A 23,939-nucleotide genomic window follows, 5' to 3' on the forward strand; every position below is an offset into this window, starting at 1 on the left:
AAAAAAATTAGATGACTCAAAATTAACTAAATAACAATTCAATTAATTTGTTAAGAATCTTATACATTTCAATAAATATATTATTAGGATTCAAGTTATACTTTAGTCATTTTAACATGTATATGGTTTTCCTATCATTTTATTAAGCAAACTAATACTAAAATTTGAATTAACAAAACTAGTATTAATTAATTCATTTAATTTCTCAATTGTTCCTCCATGTATATAAATGAAAATTTTATTAACATTTTTCTTATTTCAACACGTATATAAAGTGTTCTATTGCATTACACATATGGTGTATACATGTGACAAATTTTTGTTTCAAAATTAAGTAAACTAATACAAATTCTAATTAAGATCTTAAACTAAATTATCGACATGCTTTCTAAGACAATCTAAAAAGCAAAAATCTGTATTGAAGAAAAATAGATAAAAACAAATTAAAAGAACAACTATTAAATTACACGTATTGTTACATTTTAAAAAAAATTATTAGACGATAGATTTAGGTCACTTTATCTTAACTTTTAGTTTAAATACACTTATCTCGATTTTTAGTCAAACTAGCAAACTTGATCTTTAGTTCAGGTTGATTTATTTCAATTTTCGGCCCAAGCTAACCTGTCTCAAACTTCAATCTGAATCCACTCTAATCGAGCTTTTACCTCAATAATATCGATTAGTTTCGACCTTTGTTGTAGACCGCACCAATCTTGACATTCGGCTTAGGCCAATTGCTTGACTTTCTCAGCCTACGACTAAGGGTAGGACCACATTTATATCTAGAAACGTTGACTAAATTAGGCCAAATTTTGGTAATGGAAAATCGACCGAATTCAACCAAATGATAGAGCCAACTTGGTCGAATTTGACTGAATTTCAAATGGTGATCGACTCGATCAAATTTAGTTGAATTTTATTGAGTATCGTCTTAGACAAATTTGGTCATAGACAAATTTGATCAAATTTCGTCTACCATTGACGGGGTAAACTCAGCCAAATTTCAACGATAGTGGACTTACCCGAATTCGACCAAATTTTAGCCAGACCCAACCCAACTTAAATGTAGTTGATCTTCAGTCTAGGGTTACTAGGTTAAATTCGATCGAATTTCAATCGGAGTCAACTTGAGCGAATTTGATTAAATTTTGGTTATGACTAATTCAATCAAATTTTGAGCAAGACTGACTAAATTGAATTCTACCAAAATTTGGTCTAAGCCGAACTTGGTCAAATTTGGTTGAATTTTTGGTTGGTGCCGACTCGACCAAATTTGGTCAAAATCCGATGGAAAAATATACTCTTGAATTTGTCCAAGTTTCATTCTAGCTGATAGAGTCAAATTTAATTGAAATTTGGTTTGGTTTGAGTCGACTTGATTAAATTCAATCAAATTTCAATCAAGATCCACTTGGTTGAATTTAATTCAATTGTGATTTCATTTACCGAATTTCAATATGGACAAATTCAATCAAATTCGACCAAACTTCAATATAAACTGATTCAGTCTAATTTAATTAAATTTCAACAGAAATCGGCTCAATTAAATTTGAACAAATTTTATGAAACTGATTTAGTCTACCGAATTCTAAAAACAATAAATTAAAACACTTTTTAAGGTTTTCTTAAGTAAATTAAACATGAGAAATGAGTCATATAATTAAAAAAGTCTTGATTACTTATCTTTCAAAGATCTGGAAGAAAAGTGAAGAATTATATGGCTCATGGCAAAGACACAAATTTAATGCTAGCGACATGGTCGTCACACAAAACCGTCAACGTAGCATGGAAGTACACATAAAGTCAGAAGAATCTGGAATACCAAGGCTTTGTTTGGTTACGCTTTGTAAAATCAAATTTCAATTTTTTAGATTTCGTAAGTGTTTAGTTATACATCTGTATTTTAAATAACGAACTTCTTTTATAAAAAATACAACACTCAGTTAAACCACAATTGAACCTTGTGTTCAAACTTTAAGTTTTTATCATCTGTATTTAAAATTTTTATAATTTTTAGTTAAGTATTTATTGTTTAATTTTTTCTTTAATTAGACAATTTAATAATTATCTGGTTTCGTTATTTTACTTTTTATATTTATATATTAAAAATATGAAAATTTACAATTAATATAAAATAATATTAAAATAATAAAATTATTTATTATTTTATACTGATTATAATATTATTTTATTAAATCATAATTTAATCAAGATGACGTGATCAATAAAAACATTATAATAAATATCAATTAAAAATATAATTTTTTTGAAAATTTGTATAAAAAATAGTTGACAAAAATTTAACTAAAAATATCTAAATTTCCGAACGCTAAAAATTTAACTAAAGCAAAAGAAAATTATGATAAAATCATAAAATGAGCAAATAATAAATAAATATATCACGGAAACAAAGTATATTTTTTATTATGTAATTATTTTAAGACTGTTTGATTTTTTAAGATAAAATTGTTGACCGTTAGAAAATAAAATATGCAATTTTTTACTTATTTATTTTTATATTATTAAAAAATGATTTTATTTATGATCCTAACCCTCTCAGATTTTCACTCAATGCATACTACGTGTAAGTTCCAATGAAAAGGCGCCACGTAGGATTCAAGGTTTGACAATCGACATGGACATCGTGGTTGTGCAGCTGCAACAGTAGGTGTAGTAGTTAGCACCGTGTTTGGTTTGGTTAATACTTCAATTACCATATTAATTATTTGTCATCCATCGCTGCTAAATCTCTTTTGATTCTTCTTCTCCGCCTTCACTTCACGCCCATAACCTAATATCTGCTAACCCACTTTTCTCTGTCGCCAAACACACCATCCATTCATCATGTTCATCATGATTGGGGGAAACCCCAGACCCCTTCTGCTTCTTTCGCTTCTGCTTTTGGTGTTCTTTTCATCCTCAACCCAATCTCTTCGATTCGAACTCCAATCTGGCCACACCAAATGCATATCCGAAGACATCAAGAGCAATTCCATGACGGTCGGCAAGTACCTTATCGTCAATCAAAACGAGGGTCAACCTCTGCCCGATTCCCACAGAGTCACCGTTCGGGTATTTTCATAAACCCCACTGCAAAAAATTGAAACTTTTTCGGGCCCAGTAGTGAATCGGATCGTGTTCTCTGGTTTCTTGTTAAATGGTAATCCCGCTTCTTCTTCTTTTTGGTTAGGTGACTTCGTCGTACGGGAACAACTATCACTACGGGGATCGCGTTCAGACGGGGCAGTTTGCGTTCGCGGCAGCGGAGGCTGGAGATTACATGTCTTGTTTTTGGGCTATAGATCACAATCCCCCGATAACGTTGACTGTGGATTTTGATTGGAAAACCGGTGTAGCAGCCAAGGATTGGTCTAATGTTGCTAAAAAGGGGCAAATTGATGTGAGTAACCCGACACTACTGTGTTTCTAGCCGTTAATTTTGGTGTAGAGTATAGTGTTATGATTCTATGCTAAAAGATTTGGAAAAAAGATGAATTTGTTTTGCAAGATTTACTTGGTTGTTGCATTCCAACTAATAGTTTTCGTAAGAGAGCTTATTTGAACTGAATTCAGTATTACTATGAGGATCTCATGGCAAATAACTTGAAAGAGTTGGTTTTTAACCGAGTAAAATTACACAGTGTGATCCATGAAGGATCTCTTCTCTTAGGATAAGGTTTTTGTTCCTGTTGTTGTGTTACTCATGTACAACCAAGACACTATAAGTCGAGTCTTTCAGTCAATTACCTAGCTTATGCTGCATATACCGACAAGAAATGAATGATCCTCTTTTTTTCATTTGCTGCCTCAAGCTCAATCTAATCTGATCAATCAAGTAATGTCTGATTTCCCTTACCAGTGGTAGAAATCTGTATTAGAACTAAATATTATTCTCACTCATGAAATTTCTAGTTATGGTAGGCTTATAGGGCATGATACGTACCTAATCATGGAAATCTTTTTACTTTATAACGTGAATATTGAATGGAAACCACATTCATCCGTACAAATGTGTCACATATTTTCCCTACCTATATTTTATTTTTATAAGAGTCAGCTCTTTTTTTTCTTTGGTTTATTCTCTGGTTACAAAATTGATTTTCTTGAATGATTGCATTATTATTTTAATTTGTATTGTTCCTCCACACTATCTATTTTCTGGAGTTTACTTCAGTCCGGTTGATTTCACTAAAATTTATGCCATATTCTTGAACAAACCAAAACCTACTCAAAGCCTTCCCATCCCACCCATTTGTTGCTTGTGGCATAACTGAACAGACTCTTTGATTTTGAACTACATTGCAAGAAGTTGCAATATTTGCTAACACTGTTCGATAAAAGAAAATAAAAATTCTCATATCAATTTAATTCATATACCAGGTAATGGAGCTAGAGCTAAGGAAGTTGCAAGATTCTGTTGCTTCAATTCATGACGAGATGTTTTACCTTCGTGAAAGGTAACGAAGCATTGCCTGAAAATTCTTAATTGAATACTCTGACATAGGAAAGTGAATAAAACATTATTCTTGTTTCTGGATTTTTCTTGATGGAATATTGTAAAATCATTATTCTTACTATTTTGTGCTTTTCAATTTGCAGAGAAGAAGAAATGCAGGAACTAAACAGGGCAACCAATAGCAGAATGTTCTGGCTGAGTTTGCTTTCGCTCTTTGTCTGTTTATCAGTAGCAGGGCTGCAACTATGGCACCTGAAGACCTTCTTCGAGAAAAAGAAACTCATTTGAAATTTTGTGATAGTTTTTACATTTTTCATATGTGATCTTGTAAAATATTCCAGCATTAATTTATCCAGAGGATACGCATAACCGTAGTCAGTGTGATCTAAAAAATCACAAATATGTTCCTTTGTTAAACGCATATCAGGCTTATGGCAATACGACTTTCAAAGGAAATTTTGGCGTTCTTCAATCCAAGGTGCTCTTAATTATGTTTTACAACAAGCCTTTTAGCAAACATCTCGGTCCGTTTGGTAAAGAGGAGAAAGTTAGAGTACATGAGAATAGGAAAATATGAGAAAGAAAATACAAAATAGTGGTATTTGATTTAAGAGAAAAATAGAAGAAGAAAAAATTAAAGATAGGAAAATGTGACAAATGGAGGGGAAAATTTAAGTTGGTTTAAAATTTTTGTACAGAGATCTATACTTCATATTGAGAAACGTCTTTACACTTGCATCTCTTTCATGGTGTTTTGTTGAAGAACAGAAAACTCGAATCTTACCAATGAACGGTTGATGCGCGATTTTTCTTTTCACACTCTAGCCAATTTTTAATGGCAATTGCTTCCTCCACCTCATCAAATTTCTTCTCCCACCCTATCAAAAGCCTTCCGGAAAATGCTTTCCGTAAAAGGAGGGGAAGAGAAAATGGAATGTTATTGTCATTTTTTATTGGTGAAACAATTAAACGTGAGATTTTCAGCCCATCCTGAAAGTGTTGAAGTTCAATTTCCTTTTGGTTAAAACCACTTTGGCGTCTCTGTTTTCGTAAGGTTTTTCCAATTGGGTCTCTGTCTTTTAAAACTTCCCAATTGAGTCTTTATAAGTGTTAATTTCAAACCAATTAACTCCTCCCGTTAAAAATCGTTAACGATGTTAAACTATTGCAGATGTGTTGGCTGACGTGGTAGACGTTTTACTGATTTGCGACATTTGGCACTGTTGAATGAAACGTGTCGTTTTATCCATTCATTAAGAATTGTAATTAGATTTTTAATTGTGAAATTATGAGAAGAATGAAATCGTGATTGAGCTTAAGTTCTGAAGTGGGAGACCCAGATCGAGCTATTTAGGGTTCATTTGAGTGGAAGCTTGGGCAGCACTTGAAGAGGGAAGTTCTAAACTACAAGACGCAACGATGTCCATGGCGCATTCTTGTTTGTCTTCAACTTGCAATGACTGTCAAAGGAAGCATATGCGTTCTGTTAGCTCTCGTGGAGATGCATCGCTGATCTGCCATTGTGGAGAGAAGACTGTGTTGAGGACTGCAAAAACCACCAAGAATCGAGGGAAACAGTTCTGGGGTTGCCCTAGGTATAAGCTGGGGAGTGAAAATGGATGCAACTTCTTCAGATGGTTTAGTGATTGGGGAGTTGAAGAAAGTATTAGTTGTGAGCTTTTGGAAGCAAATGATGAGAGGTTGGTGAAGACTTTTGAAAAGCAAGGTGTTAAGCAGATCTTTGATGTGCAGAAAGCTGTGGTGGGTCTTGAACGTTGGATGAAATATTTGGTTGTGGTTGTTAGTGTTCTATTTATAATGAACATGATTATAATTGCAATGCTGATGGGAAGGGCTTGATGATGTATTTAGTTGTAGGTTGTGGTCATCTTAATGTAGTTAGGATTGGTCTGTTTTGGTATTAGTTGCAGGATTTGGTGATGTTATTGTAGTTAGGTGGTCTGTTATGGTATTACTCGTAGGTTTTGGGTATTGTTAATGTTTTGTGCTCTGAAGATGTACTGCTTCAGATGTTTAATGTAGTGGACCAAATGTTTAATGTAGTGGACCAAATGTTTAATGTATGGTTGATATGTTTAATGAAAATGGTATTTTGGAAAGCATGTGTTGGCAACATTTCCCTATATTCAGTTATGAAAGTTATATTTTGCCACCTGAATAAAGAAGATTAACAGTAATTGTACTGATATATTGTACTGATATATATCAATCTGAAAAAATAACTGAATGAGTAAACTAGGCACTGGAATTTCGTAACTTTTATATAAATACCAAAAGGTAACCATTCAATGTTCATACAGCCAGCATAATTCAAGTGACCTATTACATGAACCATTCTTCAAGTGGCCTATTACATATATGGTACCACTAAAACATCAAAGTCTGGTAAACTTAAACATTTGATAAACATCTAAAACTGGTTACCACAAAATATAGCCTATTACATGTGCTACCATCAAAATTTGGCCTATTACAAAATCTGGTAAAGTTCAAGGGGTATGGGTATCTGCTCCATCTGGTTCACCCTGAGGCAATGTACTGGGTTGTCTCTCTTCCTGCACTTGGCTTCTGTTGGGGCAATTTCTTTTATTGTGTCCCACTTCCCTACACATGGTACATCTTTTGAGTAAGCCCCCATTTGACATTTTGTTGGTACTTTTCTTCAACTCCCATTGCTCTAATCTCCTTTTCTTCTTAGGACGACCAGACAGTTGTCTTTTTTGTGGAGGCAAGACATCTGGACATTGAGTGACCTCCCATAGATGTTTTCCATTAATGGGGTATACAATGGTGGAATACATCTCTTCATAGGTTGACTTTTTAAACCATACTGGTAGATAGTCCTTTGCATTTAGGTTGAGAAAGCTCATTGTTGTCAATGCATGCACACAAGGAATTCCACTGATGCTCCACTTCCTGCAAGAACATGTATATTTATCTATATCCACCACAAAGTTGTCCCCACTTTGGGGCACATGTCTGATTTCGAAAAGTTTGTGCGCAGACCAGCTGTCAAAAAAAACAAACATTAGTTTAAACTATTTGGTAAACATGCTTCTATCATATCAACCTCAACACTATCATCCTGAACCTCAATACCATGTACTTCCTCTGCCCTATTAACCTCAGTACTAGGAGTCTCAAGTTCAACTTGAATTGCCTCTGTCCTTTGAACATCATCTTCATCAACCTCAGTACCAGCAACTTCCCTAGCCTGACCAACAACTTCCTCTGCCTCTATCCTCTCTTGCTGCAAACCATCTGGTGAGACAGCAACCTCACCATCAACGTCCTCAGCCTGCCCGACAACAACTTCTATCCTCTCACCATCACCAGCTACCCCCTCATCAACTACCCCCCATCCAACTGTTGACCCTCACCAAATGGTGCAACATCCTTACCTCCTTCATCAACGTTATACTCAATCATGTGAATGACTTCAGCCTCAGACACATTGTGCACTACATACAAATGAACTCGTCCATTTAAGTGAGCTAAAGTGACCATTTGCATGGCACCTACGTCATCAGTCAATGCTTCTAGCCTATCATCTAAGACAGGACCACAACCAACAGAGTACCACAACTCTTTAAAACCACCGTACCCTAGACTTTTGACCACACTCACTACCACAAAATAACTCCATACGTCAGGATCAAAAATAAGTGTCTCAATTAGCCCTTCATACTTTAAGCAGCCCTCATTCACGAACTTTCCTCCATGATGAATAACTACTTCAATATGGTCCATCACTCACAACATCGTAAACAATATTCTACACCTACCAATAACCATAAAAGGACAAAAGACACTGCTTATTAAAGTGATAATGACAACAGAATCTAAGTATAACTATGGGGGACATGGGGGATCACAACCGCAAAGGCAATACAACACATTTTCAGACAACCCATACCCCACATATAGAAAAGCCATCCCCAGATAACAACATGAACTATCACAATCAAATATTAAACTACTGTCTCAACAGATTCAAGAGAAACCACAACAATCAAGAAATTAAAAAAGGCATCCCCAAATAACAACTTTTAACAACTAATCAAGATATTAAATAAAGGCATTCCCAAATAATCAACATATTAAAAAACCCATCCCCAATTAACTAACTTACCTTCAACCAATTTCAAGAGAAACGACTAAACAGAAACGCAGAACGAAGTCGCGATTCAAGTTAATATAGGGAATGACGAAGCTCCACAGAACGATTCACGTATGTATCGTCTGAAACTTGCGATGTTAATCAACTTGCGATGCACTCCTCTCAAACTTCTAATGTAACTCAATCCCAATTGCTTTTCGATGTTCCAGAACCCTAATTCCCTTTTTGATTTAAGTGAACCCCGTAATTCCCTTTTTTAATTAACTGAACCCTAATTCCCTTTTTTAATTAACTGAAGCCTAATTCCCTTTTTAATTTCAATTTATAACTTAATACTCATTACCATTTTTTAATCATTTATTAGAAGGCCACGTATCCACTCAATTTCTTGACACGTTTCACTACATACTTAAACGTCTACCACGTCAGCCAAAACATCTGCAATAGTTTAACACCGTTAACGATTTTTAACGGGAGGTGTTAATTGGTTTGAAATTAAAACTTATAAGGACTTAATTGGGAAGTTTTAAAAGACGGAGACCCAATTGGAAAACCTTACGAGAATAGGGACGCCAAAGTGGTTTTAACCTTTCCTTTTCCCTTTTTGTTGAGATGAAACTTTTAAGAAAGCAATTTGTTTCTTTTAATCTTTTAAAGAATTTAAAAATATTTATAGTTAAATATTCTGCTTAATAGAACATTTTAGGAAGACGAAGTTCCAAGAAGCTATAATGCGTTTGGATAGAAATTTCATAAAATTATAATTCCTTTTTTAGACGATCTAAATGTTATGGGGAAATGATTTTTGGACAAGATAATTACAAGTTTATGAAAATATATTTAATTATTTAAAATTCCTTAAATAATTTTTAAAAAATGAATATTAAGAATTTGAAATTTTATCTCTTTGTTTTTTATTTCTATGTTTCTTTCATTTTTTATTTCTACGTTTCTCACTTTTTTGTCCTGTTTCTTTGTTCTTTCGAACCCTTTTCTTTATTATTTATTTCTGTTCTTTCCTTTTAAAATTGTTTTTCTTCAATAAATGAGTTAAGATGGGTCATTATATACATACACACATACATACATACATACATACATATATATATATATATATATATATATATATATATATATATATATATATATATATATGTGTGTGTGGATGGAAATATGGATGTGGAGTTTAATAGAAGAGAGTTGTTTGTCTGGGAAAAGGAATAAGTGAGGTGGAGGAGATTCTAAGAAGGGTGGAAATGAAAGAACAACTGCAAGAAGGGAAGTAGAAAGCAAGCATGAGTGGTCAGTATGCAATGAAATATGCTTATGTGATAATACAGGGGCAGCAAGCTATGGGTCAACATGAGAAAAGTTATAAAGAAGTATGTATATGGGAGACAGAAGTACCACCAAAGGTAAGCTTCTTTTTTTTTTTTTTTTTTTTTTTTTGTGAAGAATGATTACAAATTGGCTTCCAACTAGGGACCAACTGTGTAAAAGAAGTTTTCTTCGGGAAAGCTTAGCTAGAAGCTTCCCCAAGTGTAAGGATAATCCAAACACCATATCTCATGTTCTGTTCAATTGCAGGATGTTTGATTGGGTATGAAAATATTGCAATTGATGAGTGAGCATTAATAGTGTTTTCCCCGAGTTAGCAGAAACACGTTTCTATCAGCATAAATAGAGGCTGTGTATTAAATAAAGAACTATGGTTTAGATTGTAGTTTGCAATTATCTGGTGTATATGGAAAGAGGGAAATAGTGTTTGATGGAACGGAAAATGTTTTGCGGACAGGATGTGATGCAACACATCAAGATATATTATTGGAAGTGGTATAAACTGACTGATAAGGAGAGATGTTCCACGTTTATCCAATGGTGTGCCAACCCTGAAATATGCATAAGAAACTTGTTTTACTAATGAGTTGGCTATGTGAAAGTTTAAAAATAGGATCTTGTATTTTGTAGAAGTTTATGGTGTAGTCACTAGGTTCTCTATGTTTTGGGTTTTGACCGCGTCTGTGAACTAAGGAACTATGTAGGAAACAAAATTCTTTGATTGTTCAGTTTAGGTACGTAAAAAAGGGAGGTCTACCTTGTACCCTATATATAATATATGTATCATTGCAGGAAAACAAAATCATATTGATTACAGTTTAATTTAAAATTGTATGTAGATAATACTTTAATATGAAAGATTAAAGGTCAATCGGTAGGTAATATTTAAACTATGGAAGGAATTAACTTTTTACTGTAAATAAAATACCCTTTGTGCAAAAAGAAAAAGAAAAGGTTTTAGGCAGGAATTATGACTGGAGGTTGCAGCTATTTACTCCTGTCGGTCTTCACATCTACAACTTAAAACAACAGTTTTTTCCCCCACTTGAATTCACGTGAAACCACCAATAAGAAACTGTTACCAGAATTGCAATCCCAAAAAAGTTGGTAGCATTTAATACCAAAGGAATCGGTAAGGCAAAGTGGAAACTATCACTATCTTTTTAAACGAAAGATGGAACATAAAACAGATTGCATGAAGTGACCTACTTACTCAATTAGTTTATACACTTGAAACGCTTTACACATAGGCAACAAATTGCATACGCTCTCACTTGAATGAGACGAGAGCTTAAATGAGATAAAAATACTAGAAACCAAAGGCAGGCAATTAAAATCACCTGTTCTGCTCATTAATCCAAACAGTTGAAAACAAGTATTGACTTTGCAGGATTTCCAGTTGGCCCAATCACTCCATAAATGCCGCAGCAAAGCAGATGGTAGTGATAAATAAATCATCTGAATTTCTGAACAAATTAATGCTATTAGACATTTATGATGCAAACAAATGCCAGTGATGATCTGAATGTAAATTCTCTTTGATCTTTTCAAGACGTTTAAGGATCTCTAAGAAGGGTGGTCTCTGATTCACGTCATGAGCCCAACACTGCTCCGTTAATCTACAAACACGAAAGGCCAAAGTTCATTAGATTACTTCTATGATCCAGGGCTGCTCTAAACGAAATAAATGTTTGCTTGCTATAACTACTAATAGCCTAATTTACAAAGCATACCAGAACCTCTAATGAAATGGTCAGAAAGAAAGAGTTAATCATATTAATGCTAGTCAACTGGTGGTTTGTGAAGTTAGATGTACTGAACAGCAATAGTAAGCGTTGTCAAGGTTCTTCCATTTATGGTAAAGGGTGGCAAAATCATAATCATTATTGACCATCCCTTTAAGTGTAAAGGTAAAAAATGGGACGATGAAACTAAGATGTCTTTCGTGACAATTGGCCAATATAAATAGCAACCCAAGCAATGGCGTATCGCATGGCTTTAGATATCATAAAACATTTTCTCAAATCACTACTTGAGTATGCACAGTTGAAAATTTCAAATCAAACCAAATACTAAATAAAGCAAAGAGAAGAAATCAGTCCTAAGTCAGATGTTGAACAAATAGGGGGTCAGACTGAACATGTCAAGAATATGATCAATTGAATGCATTGCTCTGAGCTGAAGTATATTCCTCTAATGGAAGCATCTTGTAAGTCCGTTTATAAGACCCGTCTAAAGTAGGTGGGCTTCTGACAGTACCGATTTTAAGATACACGCCAGGACATAACGAAACACATTTGAGTTTTTTTAAAGTCATGTAAAGGACCTACTTTCTCGAAAGCTTCAGCTATAAGATACAAGCCTAGAAATAATTTATACATCTCATATATGGCTTGTTACGTGAAAGCCATTTTATACATCTCAAACTTTAGAAGAATGATTGCAACACAAGCTCTTGACCATTTGGTAAAAAAGAGAATGACATCATGCCAATAGCTACCTTTAAAAATAGAGAGCTAGAAAATTGAATGAAAGAAATGTATCATAAACGACTTACTCTTGCAATTCATTGATATAACCCTTTGACCGAAATGAAGGCCTTTGACCCTCAGCAGCACGTTTTGCTCCATCATAAGGCTCGAGATTTGCAAAAGGTGGTTCACCTTCAAGCATCTGCATGAAATAAAGATATCATGCATTATAATTAGCTCAAATTGTATCAGATAAAATTTTTGCATTTAAGCAAGCGGAATTACCTCATATAAAATCATTGCAAAGGAGTACACGTCAACCTTCTTATCATATCTCCGATGTTTGAAAACTTCAGGAGCCATATAGCGGTCTTTTTCCATCCCCAAGGAAATAAAATTAAGTTTTGCATAAGAATGGGTACTAATATTTTAAAAGAATTTCAGACAATACTCACAGCTCCCAGTTTCACCGGTCATCTTGTATACATCATGAGAACTCTGGACAGTGATAAGCTTACTCAATCCAAAATCTCCAACTTTTAAATGGTCAGCACTAGTATTGACTAATAGAACATTCCTGAAATTTTAGAAAATAAACTTCAACATATAATACTGAGGCTACTTAATTTCAGCTGGATGCTTTTAAGACAAAATTTAGTCAACCTAGTTTCTTCAATTTGTTTATAAGCCATATATGATAAGGACCCAAACATTGGGAAACTCACCATAAAAAACTCGACATTAAGGAGAGAAAACTAAACACTTAAATATTCTATTGAGCATCTCAGTCTACTCAATGTGGGATTAGGCATTTGATAATATCCAAGTCCTTATCTTAGCACCATCCCGAAGAGTCAACATCTTAGTGGGTTTCAACCTACAACACCCTCAAAAGCTAAGCAGCTTTCACTCTACAACACTTTGCTCCCATCTTGGTATCTACAACCAACTCTGATACCAATACATAAACACCCAAAACTTGGAAATTTACTCTCAAAAGTTATATACTAAGGAAGGAAGATCCAAACATTTAAATACTCCAATAAGTATCCTATACTACTTGATGTAGGACTTAGGCACCTTATAATAACAAAGTCTTTATCACAATGCATCTTGACATGCTGTCATAACATGTTGTCCATAATATTTTCACATAAAAGTTGCATATAACCAACATACCTTGGCTTTAGGTCCCGATGAATTATAACATTTGGTTCATTGTGAAGATAGGCCATTCCTCTGCATAACAATATCCACAAAATATACTTTAGCGTGTCGATCAAATTAAGTGAAAATGAATGTAAACAGATTCCTCTGGATTTACTAATTCAATTATCGGGGTTGATAAAATACAGGTTGATATCAAATTAGCTTAGTTATACACTGGTCATATTATTTGATGGAGATGGAGGCTAGTCAAAGCCAAATACAAGTGATGCATTGGTAATTCTTGTTGGTCCAGGTCCAGTGAAAAGAGCTTGTACGCCCTGTGAGATCTAAAAGACCATGGCAAACCTAGTAGCTAAAATTCGTAGTCACGGATACCGTTTGGACAGTATGGGTCTACTTGATGAAGCTTTGGAAGACTAAATGGAGTAGTTTAGGCTATGTTAGAAAGTGAAGCATAACTTAAATAATTAGTTGAAATTAATGAGTCTTGAACAATTGATAAGGTCTAATTTGAGCTAGTAATAGTTTAGGATTTTCTTTTGCCAGTTGGTTATGGATTTTAGGTTAGTTTCTGTGTCTTTTGTTTTAATTATGATCAAATTTTTATTGGTTATGTTTTGCCCATGTAAGGTAAGAACAAGATTTATTTTAGGAGTTGAACATTAATTTGAAGAAGTTTCAAATATCCATTAGAGTTTCTTTTCTCCTTAGGGGCTGTAAAATACTACTAGCACCATGAATCGAGATGATTCAAGTGGTAAGTTCCTTACCTTTGAGTCCATGACTGCAAAAATTCTCATGGGGTCAAAGTTTACAATTTCTGGTTAGCTGGTGAACATTATTGTGGGATTTAGGAATTGCAGTTAGACATAGTCGGGATAATATTTCAATTGAAGACTCGCTTTTGTCTTGTCCACATACCTCTTATCCATCTTGTTTTCCGCGTTAGTTTGATATCAGAGGTTCTTGATTGTGGGCTACATATTATTCTTTTGGTAGTTTCATATTTAAAAAAGAGTACTGAAAAAACCACTTGTGCATTTTGAACTTTATTCCTTATATTCCTCAATTATTTTTCTCATTTCTACATCCTTTTTTGTTTGTTGACAGTTTGTCAGATTTATTTCTATTTCTTTCACATCCTTATTGGTAAATTATCAGTTTTTATAAATTCTCGTGGTCACTATTACTGGAATCATCATCAACCCTTCTTCATCCATACTTTTTGTTTATTATTTGTTAGTTTGTAACCATAAAGTTGTCGCATTCATCTCTTTCTTGTCAATTATCCATCTTAGATATTCTAGATTTGCCCACACATTCAATCAACCAAGTATTTTCCCTTAATCTTTCTATAACCCTAAATTGTTTTCACTTTTACATAAGCATTCTAAAAAAGGAAACAGAATAGAAAAAGGAAGAGCATATGCCAAAAAAGAAAGAAAAGAAAAAGAACCAAAAGATAAAAAAGGACTTTGTACATAAAAAAAAATTAATCTGTTTTGATCTTTGCCCATAAAAGTGTTTGGAATGGTCCTAAGCCCCTTTGTATCTGCCCGCTAGCAACTGGGATATTACTCTCGATCTTATTTAGTGATATTTAAGCTCTCCGCTGAAAGAATTGAGCGGTGGAAGTCAAAGTAGTATGCCATTATTAGAGGGTAAAAGTCAAATCGAGCTAACAAATACGAGTGTGTATGATCCTTATTTGAGCGCATACATGAGAGAATACTATTGTGAGACTTTCTATTTTTTTCACTAACAGATTTTATCATAACTTTTAATTCAAGATACAAAGAGGAATAGAAAGATGATTATTTGATCTTGAAAGCTATGCATCTACGAATAGAGCACATGAATACCGTGTTAGAAGAAATAAAGGAATGACTGAAAAGGTAAAGTAAGCAAATCGAAAGTTCAAAATGAAATTAGGATAGATAATGATGGGTGGTAAAAGTTAGCTAATATCCGGATTACTGAGAGGACTTTGAATGATAATAAGAGTGAGTTGAGGTTTCGGGCCAAGAAAGGGTTGAAGAGAGACGAGGAGCTGCTGTGGCTGGAGCACAATGACGCAGTTCAGAAGATCGACGGGTGTTATATAACAGATGTAAGAATAACTGGAAAAGATCATTTTGGTAATTTGCTTTTGACGTGGTTTAATTTTTCAATGGTAATTTCCTTAAATCCTCCTTCTCTAATGTATTTATTTTTTATTCTTAATATTTTTCTGATAAAACAAAAATAGTAAAAGAAAATATGAAAGATATACCTCACAATATCCATGGAAAAGTTGATAGCTGTTGCTGGACTAAGTGCACCTTTATCTTTGAGGTACTGATGAAGATCACCCTATTTATGAACGAAACAGAAGTTCAATTTAAGAAGTTCGCTACATCAAAAACTAAGTTCACTCAATCTGAAGGAGTTATATTTTATTCACATACCCCTCTTAGATACTCAGTAATTAACATAAGGGGCTTCCTGTCAGTGACAGCTCCAAGAAACTGAACTATATTTGGGTGTCGAAGTTTCACTAACAAATTGACCTCATGCCTGAAGTCCTGACTGTATAAAAATTAACACAAAATGAGATATCCAAAATACCTGTGTGACATACGATTTATATGCCGCAACAGCCCCTCCCCCCTCCCCAATTCCTTTAATTTTTTATCATTTATCATAAACAGAGATGACTATGCATCCAATATCCAATAGGTTTAGAATAAACCATGAGTCCGTTCAGCAAAACACAAATAAATTGTCGAAATCTTTCCTAATTCTGACAGATAACAGGTAAAAGTAAGCTACTAGACCTTCGTTTTAACAACGTCACCAGTAACAAGCAATCTAAAGGCATTCCCCTCCCAAACAACGACCAACTAGCAAACAACCTTATTGAAACAAATGCCAGAGGCGAAAGAAAGAATCTCACATCACCAATCTATCTTCTGAAAGAGATGGAAGAATCCGTTTAACAGCAACTGGTGTTCCACGCCAATGGGCTTTTAAAATCTCACCAAAAGACCCCTTCATGAAACATAAAAACATACACGAAAACAAATTAAACCATTGGAAAAAGTGGTCTTTGCTATTTTGGCATAGATCATATATATCCTTCACCAAATAAAATCTTGTTCAATCCAGGTAAGATTACTATGGACTTTATCCTCAGACTGAACACATAAACAGAGCCCTTAAAGAGAAAACAAAAGAAAGACAATGGAAAAAAACCCTTTTCAGTTGTTTCTGTTATTGGGTTTTTTAAACACCTGATTTGAAAAAACAAAAAGAAAAAGTACTTCATTCATTTCAGATGAGAAACCGATTGATCTTTAGTATAAAATTGTTTTAGAAAACAGCTTTTAACACAAAATAAAAAGAAAAAAAAGTCTGCGGAATGAAACTGAACAGAAATTTTTTCCTTCCCAGAATCATCGGTAAAAAGGCTTGAAACGCGAGAACCGTCCTTCAATGACGATTACGCAGCAAATACTTCAAAATTGCCACTCTAGGGACTAAAGTATAGCACAAATCTATGTCAGTGTTATGTAACAGTCGCAGAAATGTAGTGAAACAACGAGTTTGACCAAAGAAAAGAGCAGGCTTTGAAATCCGTTGACCAAAGTCAAACCAAGAAAACGAGCAGAAGCGAAACATACCTTTCCAATTCTCGTGGAGGTGGAGAAGTCAAGCTCGGTAGGTTCGATTTCCCAGTCACACTTATTTGGCAACGGCGGCGGAACAGGCTTCGGTTCAAAATGGCTACCAGTTTGCCCCTGCAACGACCATTACCGTTCAAAATCAAACCTCAAATTCCCTCATCATTGACAACACAAACACAGAATTACACACAATACTTAAAAAAACCTCACATAAGACGAGCCTCCATGAGATTGCAAAAGCTCGATCACATCAGTCTTCTTAGCTCCTTCGGCATCCGCCAGAGGCTGTTCACAACAACAACCAAAACCTAAAGTTCTTTCACCATTTCACAATCAAGCATAGAGTGAAATAACAATGCTGAGAGTAATAATCGTGATTATTATATAATAGTCTTACGGTATTTTTCCAACGATCTTGCGCGTTGACATCGGCGCCGAACTCGATCAAACACTTAGCGACGTCGATCCAGCCATGGAGGGATGCGACGTGGAGCGGGGTGCGGTTGTCGTAATCCCTTGCCGTCACCAGCGAAGGATCCTCCTGCAGGAGCTTCCGCACCGCTGCGGCGTCGTTTTGGTGAGCATGCCACAGTATCAACGACGTGCGGCTCACCCTCTGCTTCTCCTTCTCCTTCTCCTTATCACTATGGCTTCCCGAACTCATCGCTTCAAACTTAACCCTTTCTTCAACACTCGCCTAATTATATTATCTTCTTCTACTTCCTCTTTTGCGTTTCCTTTGGTTTGGTTGCTCCCTTACTCAACCATGTTTTCAATGTCAACTCACACCCTCTTCCAATCCGCGTGGGCTAACTTTTCATCGTAATTACCATTTAACCGCTTCAACTGAATACCTTCCATACATAATTATACTGCTTCAACCAATCAATTATTATATAATATATATATATTTTTAATTATTACAAGAGAAAATGGATTTTTCATTTACCAGTTCTATTTTTAGACTCGTTTTGTGGCTAATTTTTATTCAATAATTATAATAGAAATAAAGTCTTCACCTTATATACAAGTGGATATTCCACGTTTCCACGCTTCAAATTCACGTTATAATGGCTATCAATGGCGTTCTTTTGTTAGGTGAGAAATGGCTATCAAGTTTATATCGGTTTGAGAGAAGCCCGACGTATATGTGAGGACCGTGACATTACCGTAAATAAGTTGGTAACATAGACGTCGGTTTCAAGGGAAGACGATGTTTATGAGATTATAGACGTCTGCTCTGCCTTACACTGACGTCTAATGGCCTGAGGTAGGTGAGAAGACAGTTTGTTGATGTCGGTTTTAACGGGGATCGACGTCTACGGGGCTACAATTAATATTCTTCACCTGATTCCCAGGCGCTTAGACGTCACATAGTCAAAAAGCGATGTCTATGGCCTGTCCGGAAGGTGGGAAGACCAAAATTTCTGCAATTTAGACGTCGGTGTTTAAGGGGAGAGACGTCTATGTGCTTGTAATTAATTATGTTTACCAAACTCGAACGTCCGGCATAAGGGCACCGACGTCTAAATTATTATAGACGTCGTCGCCCCTTCACAACTGTCGTCAACATCCCTGACAGTAAATGAAACGTCAATCGGTTCAGCTTCTTAGACGTCGGCTCCCCTTTAAATTGACGTCCACTGGGCATTCAAAAAGATAGATTAAATGTTATCTTGGACGTCAAATTAGTTAGATAACCGACGTCGAGGTGACTATAGACGTCGGTTTCTGGAGCAACGGACGCCCCATTTCATTTTAAATATACCGCAGACTCTTCGCGGCATTGTAGTTTCTGATATCGTCTTCCTCTTCTCCTTTTTCTCTTGCGACACCTTTTCTTTTTCTCTCTTGCGACATTGTGTTATTGTTTCTGATAACATCACAGTCTTCCTCCTCTCTTTTTTCTCTCTTGCGACAAAGCATCCTAGGAGCGTGGTTTTTTATGGTTACCGTTTAACCTTTATCGGTCTTTCATTGATTATCTTCTGGTTCAACTGATTAAAATTTGTTTTCTTTGTGTTGTGTTTTAGTGCAGTTTTGTTCCTTTCTTGGGTAACGTAGTACCACATTCTCCCTTTGCTAGCTGCCTCCAAGAAAAAGCGACGTCTTTTGGATTTATGGTGACATTTCGACCCAAAAACGAACCTGGGTCGTTGCCTAGTTATCGTTTCACCATAACTTTTCCCTCTTGCGGTTGAAAATGGAACTAAGCAACAACCTAGGTTTGGTGTTAGGTCGAAATGCCATTAGAAATTCAAAAGACGCAAGCTTTTTTTTAGGGAAACTAGCAAAAAGAGAGTGTGCTACTAGGTTATCCAAAGACAGGAACAAAACTGCACTAAAACACAACAACTGTATTAGACGTCGGTTAATACATTAACCAACGTCTATAATGACTTTATACTGCTCCTTCTTTCATGAGCTTATATACAGGCTTCTTTCTTACTACTACTATGGGTTGGTAACGACAAACCTATCCATATCTTTATGCACGAACGAAAGGGTTTCACCCGTTCCCGAAAATAATAATTTTTCTGAGCTTTACTCCACAGGTATTATTTATAAAGTCTAACCAGTTCCTATTCTTTTCACCGCCCCTTTTTAGTGAAAAGATGGTTTATTCGCTATATAGCGATCATTTCATATATGATCTCTTTTTTGTCTTCTCAGGCTATTGGCTGTTGGTTAGTGACATGTTCGAAGTCTTTATGTGCTTTTAGACGTCGATTAATGCGTAGTCCGACATCTATGTACTGTCTTTAGACGTCAGTCATGGCAACGAACGAACGTCACTATAGACGTCTGTTGGGTGTTTGTCCGACGTCCCATTGACGTCACCAGTAATGACGTTGATTGTTTAGTAGACGTTAAAAACCCAAAATAACCGACATTAATCAGCGTTTTTCCACTGGTGTATGGACTAGGAAACATTAATTTGTATTATTCAAAATATAATTAATCAAACAAATCAAACTTAATTTTAATACGTGTAGTATGTGTAATAAGCAAAAAAAATAATTTTTTTTTTATGTTTTACTTGTAATTTATAAAAAAGTAAATTTATTTTTTTATTTTTTATTTTCTTAAAATCTTTATACAAAAATTTATTTAAATATATCATAAATATTTTTTAACATGTTATTAAAATAAAAATACACAATTTCTGGTAATAAATTCATTTTGTTATAAAATGATGTTTGATGGAAGAGTTTAAATTTTTCTTTAGTATTTTAATCTTCAATTGTTTTTTATCATAAATCACGAGATTAAAAACTCTCCTTCGGAAACAAATAAATTTTTTAAAGATTTCCATTTTGATAGAGTAGATTTTTATATCATCAATTAATTAAAATTTTATTAAATTTTAATTTTAGAAATTTTATTTAAAAATTTAACAATTTTGTAGTAATTTATAATTAGAGGGGTAAACAATTGAATCCATCCATTTAAATGAGGTCAACATAGAAAAACTCTTTCAATGAAAAAAGTTTTCAAGATGTGAAGGTGGTAAAGGAATGTTAAAGAACATCACTTTGAAAGCCTAATAACAAACTAAAACCCTAATACATTTTTTATATAGGATAATTCAGGTTTATCAGTAGTCTCCAGTTTATTTGGAAGAAAAATCACACCTCAATCTATACTGTTCTAACAGTTGAAAAATCAATTTTTCTACAAGTTATAATACTTTACATTGAATAATCCATGTTGAGAGGAGTCACAATATTTTAGAAAATTAAGAAAGCAAATGAAAAACATCATAGCAGCAACAAATATTCATAAAATTTTGAGAACTTGTATGAGGTGTGATCATTTTATATACAAAAAAACAAAAATTACTTTTCAGAATTTGCAGTGGCACTTACAATTAGTGAATTATTAATAAAAACATAAGAAATTGTTTATTTATGAAGATACTGAACAGTGAACACCTATGTAAGAGTTGAGTTACAAATTCATTTAGAATTTACAAAATATAGTAATTAAAAATACTGCAAAACTTGCATCAGTTTATTTGATGCACTGGAACCTTTCGACGAGATGATAACACTTCATTCAATTGTGCAATCTGACGTAAGAGTTGGCTAATTTTCTGCACCAACAAAGTGTTCATGAAAGGTCAGTGTAACCCTCATTTTGCAAATGGAAGCAGATTATGCAATTAAATTGCAACTAAGCACTAGGCTTAGCATATAAAGCACTTTAAGATAAATTAGAAGGGACAAGACTATGTGTTTTAATGTGAAATAATTTTTAGTTATGTGTTTGTTTTCAATAATAGAAGTATCTTTTAGAAAATTATTTCTATGAGAAGTTATTCGATTTCATATTTCTTTTTTTTGTTAATAAAAGTTATTTTCTTTTAAATTATGTACAAACACTCAATCATTGATTAGAAATCAAGGATTAAGAATTTAATTAATAATATATTAAAAATGTAGTTTATCTATCGAAAAAAATAATGTTGATGGAAATAGAAATTTCAATATTACCTATTTAAATGATATTAACTGAGGTGTACCAGCTTTAAATTGACAAAAAAAAAATTAAGGACTTGAAAGTACAAAATAATGTTTTCAAGCCTTTTTTTTTTATTCTTAAGAAAATTCTCAAGTAGGACATATAGGATTCAATGAAAAAGAAATACCAAGGTCTGATGCTGGTTAATAATATAGTTTAATTGAGAAAGGAATTTGTGACATTCCATGTGAAGGTTGGCAGTATAGTTATGCTTGTGGATAAGATCAAGGTTAATGGTCGCAACGAAATTGATATAGTAAGGGTGAAAAAAAAAAATCTAAATTTTGATATTTTGGATTTTAAATTCAGTCTACTTAATTTTATTTAAATTTAAATTAGATTTAGATTGGATTAATTTTGAATTTTAAAAATCAAAATCAAGATGACTAGATCGAATCAAGATGGTTGAGACTAGGTTAAACTAAATTGACCTAGGTCTAAGGTTGACTAACATAGATCACGAGTGAATGTTGAGCCGAATCAACCTAAGATTAAAGTTGAGCTAAATCGGTCTAAATAGAATCAAGTAGATCTAGAAAAAAGAATTGAACTGAGTTGGATGAAAATAAAAAATTAAGTTGAGTCAATTTAGATTGAAGGTTAAGATATGTCAATCCATTATGAAGATTGATATGAGTCAGTCTAGGTTGAAGCTTGAGATGAGTTGGTTGAGACCGAATGTTAAACTGAACCTAAACCAAAAGTCTAGTCTAGTCGTTCCAAACAAAAAATCAATTAAATTTGGCTTGAACCAAATGTCAAGTCAAATCGATCTAAACTAAAACTCTAACTTAGTCAATCTTAACCTAAGATCACCTAAATTGATCTAATTGATATCTAATGGTCCTAATAAGTTAGATATATTACATTAATTTAATCATTCAATTTAGCGTGAATTTAATTTAAAATAGATTAAAAAAATTCAAATTTAGTTTATCTAATTTAAATATACGTGGATTATATGTCCGTTCCAGTTTATTGAATCTGAATTGGATTTTAAAAAATTTAATCCATGACTTATGACATAATTATAATGGAAAAGATATCGTTGTATCTGAAATTGAACTAGGTGATATATTCAACTAAGGAGGCACATCTAACTAACACCCTGTCCATTAAAGACTCTCTTGTTTTTATTTTGTACTTTTAGTCTGTGTTTTAATTATAAAAGTAACATCCTTTTTTTTTTCTAACAAAGTACATGGAAATGCACTTTCTCTGTTATGATACTATCTCTTCTATGTGAACTAATAGAAACTAATACGCATACTCACCTCATCTTTCTCTTTGAGAAGAAAAACGCAACGATCAGCCACCACGTTCCGCCGACCAGCCCTCCGACGCCGCCGCCGTATCCCCACGTAAACCAGTGACACCAACACCGCCGTCGCAGCCGAAGCTCCGGCCACATGCGTAAATGACCAAAACGCCCCCGTATACATCGCCCAGTTACTAACCTTGGAAGCGATGCCAACAACGCGCTCTCTCATACCCTCCAACCTCAGCCTCAACAACTTCTTCCCTTCGTTGACCACCCGCACACGCCAATCTAACGGTGAAGTCGATGGCGTTAACGGTGAGGAAGCTCCGTCTTCGGGGTCCGTTACTGTGGTTGGAACGATTTGTGACAATGAGAGTTCATGGTGGGTGGGAGTGGGAATTGGAGGGTCGTCAGTGGAAGAAGCTTGTTCACCAACTTCGAGGTAATTTTCGTTGATCACTTCCATGTTCCATTCGGAAGGTTCGATTTCTTGCCACTCGTCAATGTTCTCTTTGTCTTCCATGATGTTCCGAGGTTTTTGGTGGAACAGCTTCTGCTTGTGTTGATCTTACTAGATAAATATCTATTCTATATATACAAAACAGAAAAATATCTCTATTGAATTTTCATTTGGTTTTTTCTATATTTAGGTCGTTTGCGATAATTAGATAAATTGGTGCCTTATGTTTAGAGGATATGGTGGGCCAGAGCTTTACCAGATTCTTCTCATAGTATCTCTAAGTACTACAAACTGATATGCCCATTTTGTATCATTTTGTGACTGGTGATTTGTGTAAGTAGTTACCAGATGTTGATGACTTGATAATAGTTTCCATTTGTATCATTAACAAAAGTATATGATGTTTTGATTCTAGTTAAGGATCAATTTCTTTACGTTGGCTATGTAATC

General features: G+C 34.3%; 3 protein-coding genes across 4 annotated transcripts; 1 reads left to right on the forward strand and 2 right to left on the reverse strand.

Moving 5' to 3' along the window:
* The first annotated feature begins 2,722 nt into the window (after window positions 1-2,722).
* Window positions 2,723-4,931, forward strand: LOC106766697 (transmembrane emp24 domain-containing protein p24delta9). The gene is made up of 4 exons (XM_014651412.2): window positions 2,723-3,075; window positions 3,194-3,403; window positions 4,384-4,460; window positions 4,603-4,931. Exons 1-4 carry the CDS (start codon window positions 2,848-2,850, stop codon window positions 4,745-4,747), a joined length of 660 nt encoding a protein of 219 aa, XP_014506898.1. The 5' UTR covers window positions 2,723-2,847; the 3' UTR covers window positions 4,748-4,931.
* A 5,445-nt stretch (window positions 4,932-10,376) lies between these two features.
* On the reverse strand, window positions 10,377-18,073 carry LOC106766688 (serine/threonine-protein kinase STY8). 2 transcript variants are annotated; one of them, XR_002668510.1, is made up of 12 exons: window positions 17,642-18,073; window positions 17,455-17,529; window positions 17,242-17,358; window positions 16,515-16,609; window positions 16,027-16,147; window positions 15,852-15,931; window positions 13,589-13,648; window positions 12,865-12,986; window positions 12,695-12,780; window positions 12,496-12,611; window positions 11,279-11,557; window positions 10,377-10,489 (listed from the first exon to the last, which is right to left on the reverse strand). XR_002668510.1 is itself a non-coding variant. In XM_014651402.2 (11 exons), exons 1-11 carry the CDS (start codon window positions 17,906-17,908, stop codon window positions 11,431-11,433), a joined length of 1,266 nt encoding a protein of 421 aa, XP_014506888.1. In that variant the 5' UTR covers window positions 17,909-18,073; the 3' UTR covers window positions 11,072-11,430. The 2 variants fall into 2 exon arrangements, 1 of the variants encoding a protein (XP_014506888.1); XM_014651402.2 differs by lacking the exon at window positions 10,377-10,489 and having other exon boundaries at window positions 11,072-11,557.
* Window positions 18,074-21,151: 3,078 nt separating this feature from the next.
* Window positions 21,152-23,664, reverse strand: LOC111242126. Its single transcript, XM_022784452.1, has 2 exons — window positions 23,043-23,664; window positions 21,152-21,340 (listed from the first exon to the last, which is right to left on the reverse strand). The coding sequence occupies exons 1-2, from the start codon at window positions 23,550-23,552 to the stop codon at window positions 21,254-21,256; spliced, it is 597 nt and encodes a 198-aa protein (XP_022640173.1). The 5' UTR covers window positions 23,553-23,664; the 3' UTR covers window positions 21,152-21,253.
* Window positions 23,665-23,939: the final 275 nt, after the last annotated feature.

The sequence above is a fragment of the Vigna radiata genome, chromosome 7 (genome assembly GCF_000741045.1).
Source record: "Vigna radiata var. radiata cultivar VC1973A chromosome 7, Vradiata_ver6, whole genome shotgun sequence".
Taxonomy (NCBI): Eukaryota; Viridiplantae; Streptophyta; class Magnoliopsida; order Fabales; family Fabaceae; genus Vigna; species Vigna radiata.

Bases quoted from the DNA above. Each gene is read 5' to 3' on its own strand.
- LOC106766697 (XM_014651412.2), top strand. From the start codon at position 2,848: ATGTTCATCATGATTGGGGGAAACCCCAGACCCCTTCTGCTTCTTTCG. The intron at 3,076-3,193 runs GTATTTTCATAA...CTTTTTGGTTAG, and splicing joins CCCACAGAGTCACCGTTCGG to GTGACTTCGTCGTACGGGAA. The intron at 4,461-4,602 runs GTAACGAAGCAT...TTCAATTTGCAG, and splicing joins ATGTTTTACCTTCGTGAAAG to AGAAGAAGAAATGCAGGAAC.
- LOC106766688 (XM_014651402.2), bottom strand. From the start codon at position 17,908: ATGAGTTCGGGAAGCCATAGTGATAAGGAGAAGGAGAAGGAGAAGCAG. The intron at 17,359-17,454 runs GTGAGGTTTTTT...TGGTCGTTGCAG, and splicing joins CTCATGGAGGCTCGTCTTAT to GGGCAAACTGGTAGCCATTT. The intron at 15,932-16,026 runs GTATGTGAATAA...GTTCATAAATAG, and splicing joins TTACTGAGTATCTAAGAGGG to GGTGATCTTCATCAGTACCT.
- LOC111242126 (XM_022784452.1), bottom strand. From the start codon at position 23,552: ATGGAAGACAAAGAGAACATTGACGAGTGGCAAGAAATCGAACCTTCC. The intron at 21,341-23,042 runs GTGAGTATGCGT...TTGTTGGTGCAG, and splicing joins TTCTCAAAGAGAAAGATGAG to AAAATTAGCCAACTCTTACG.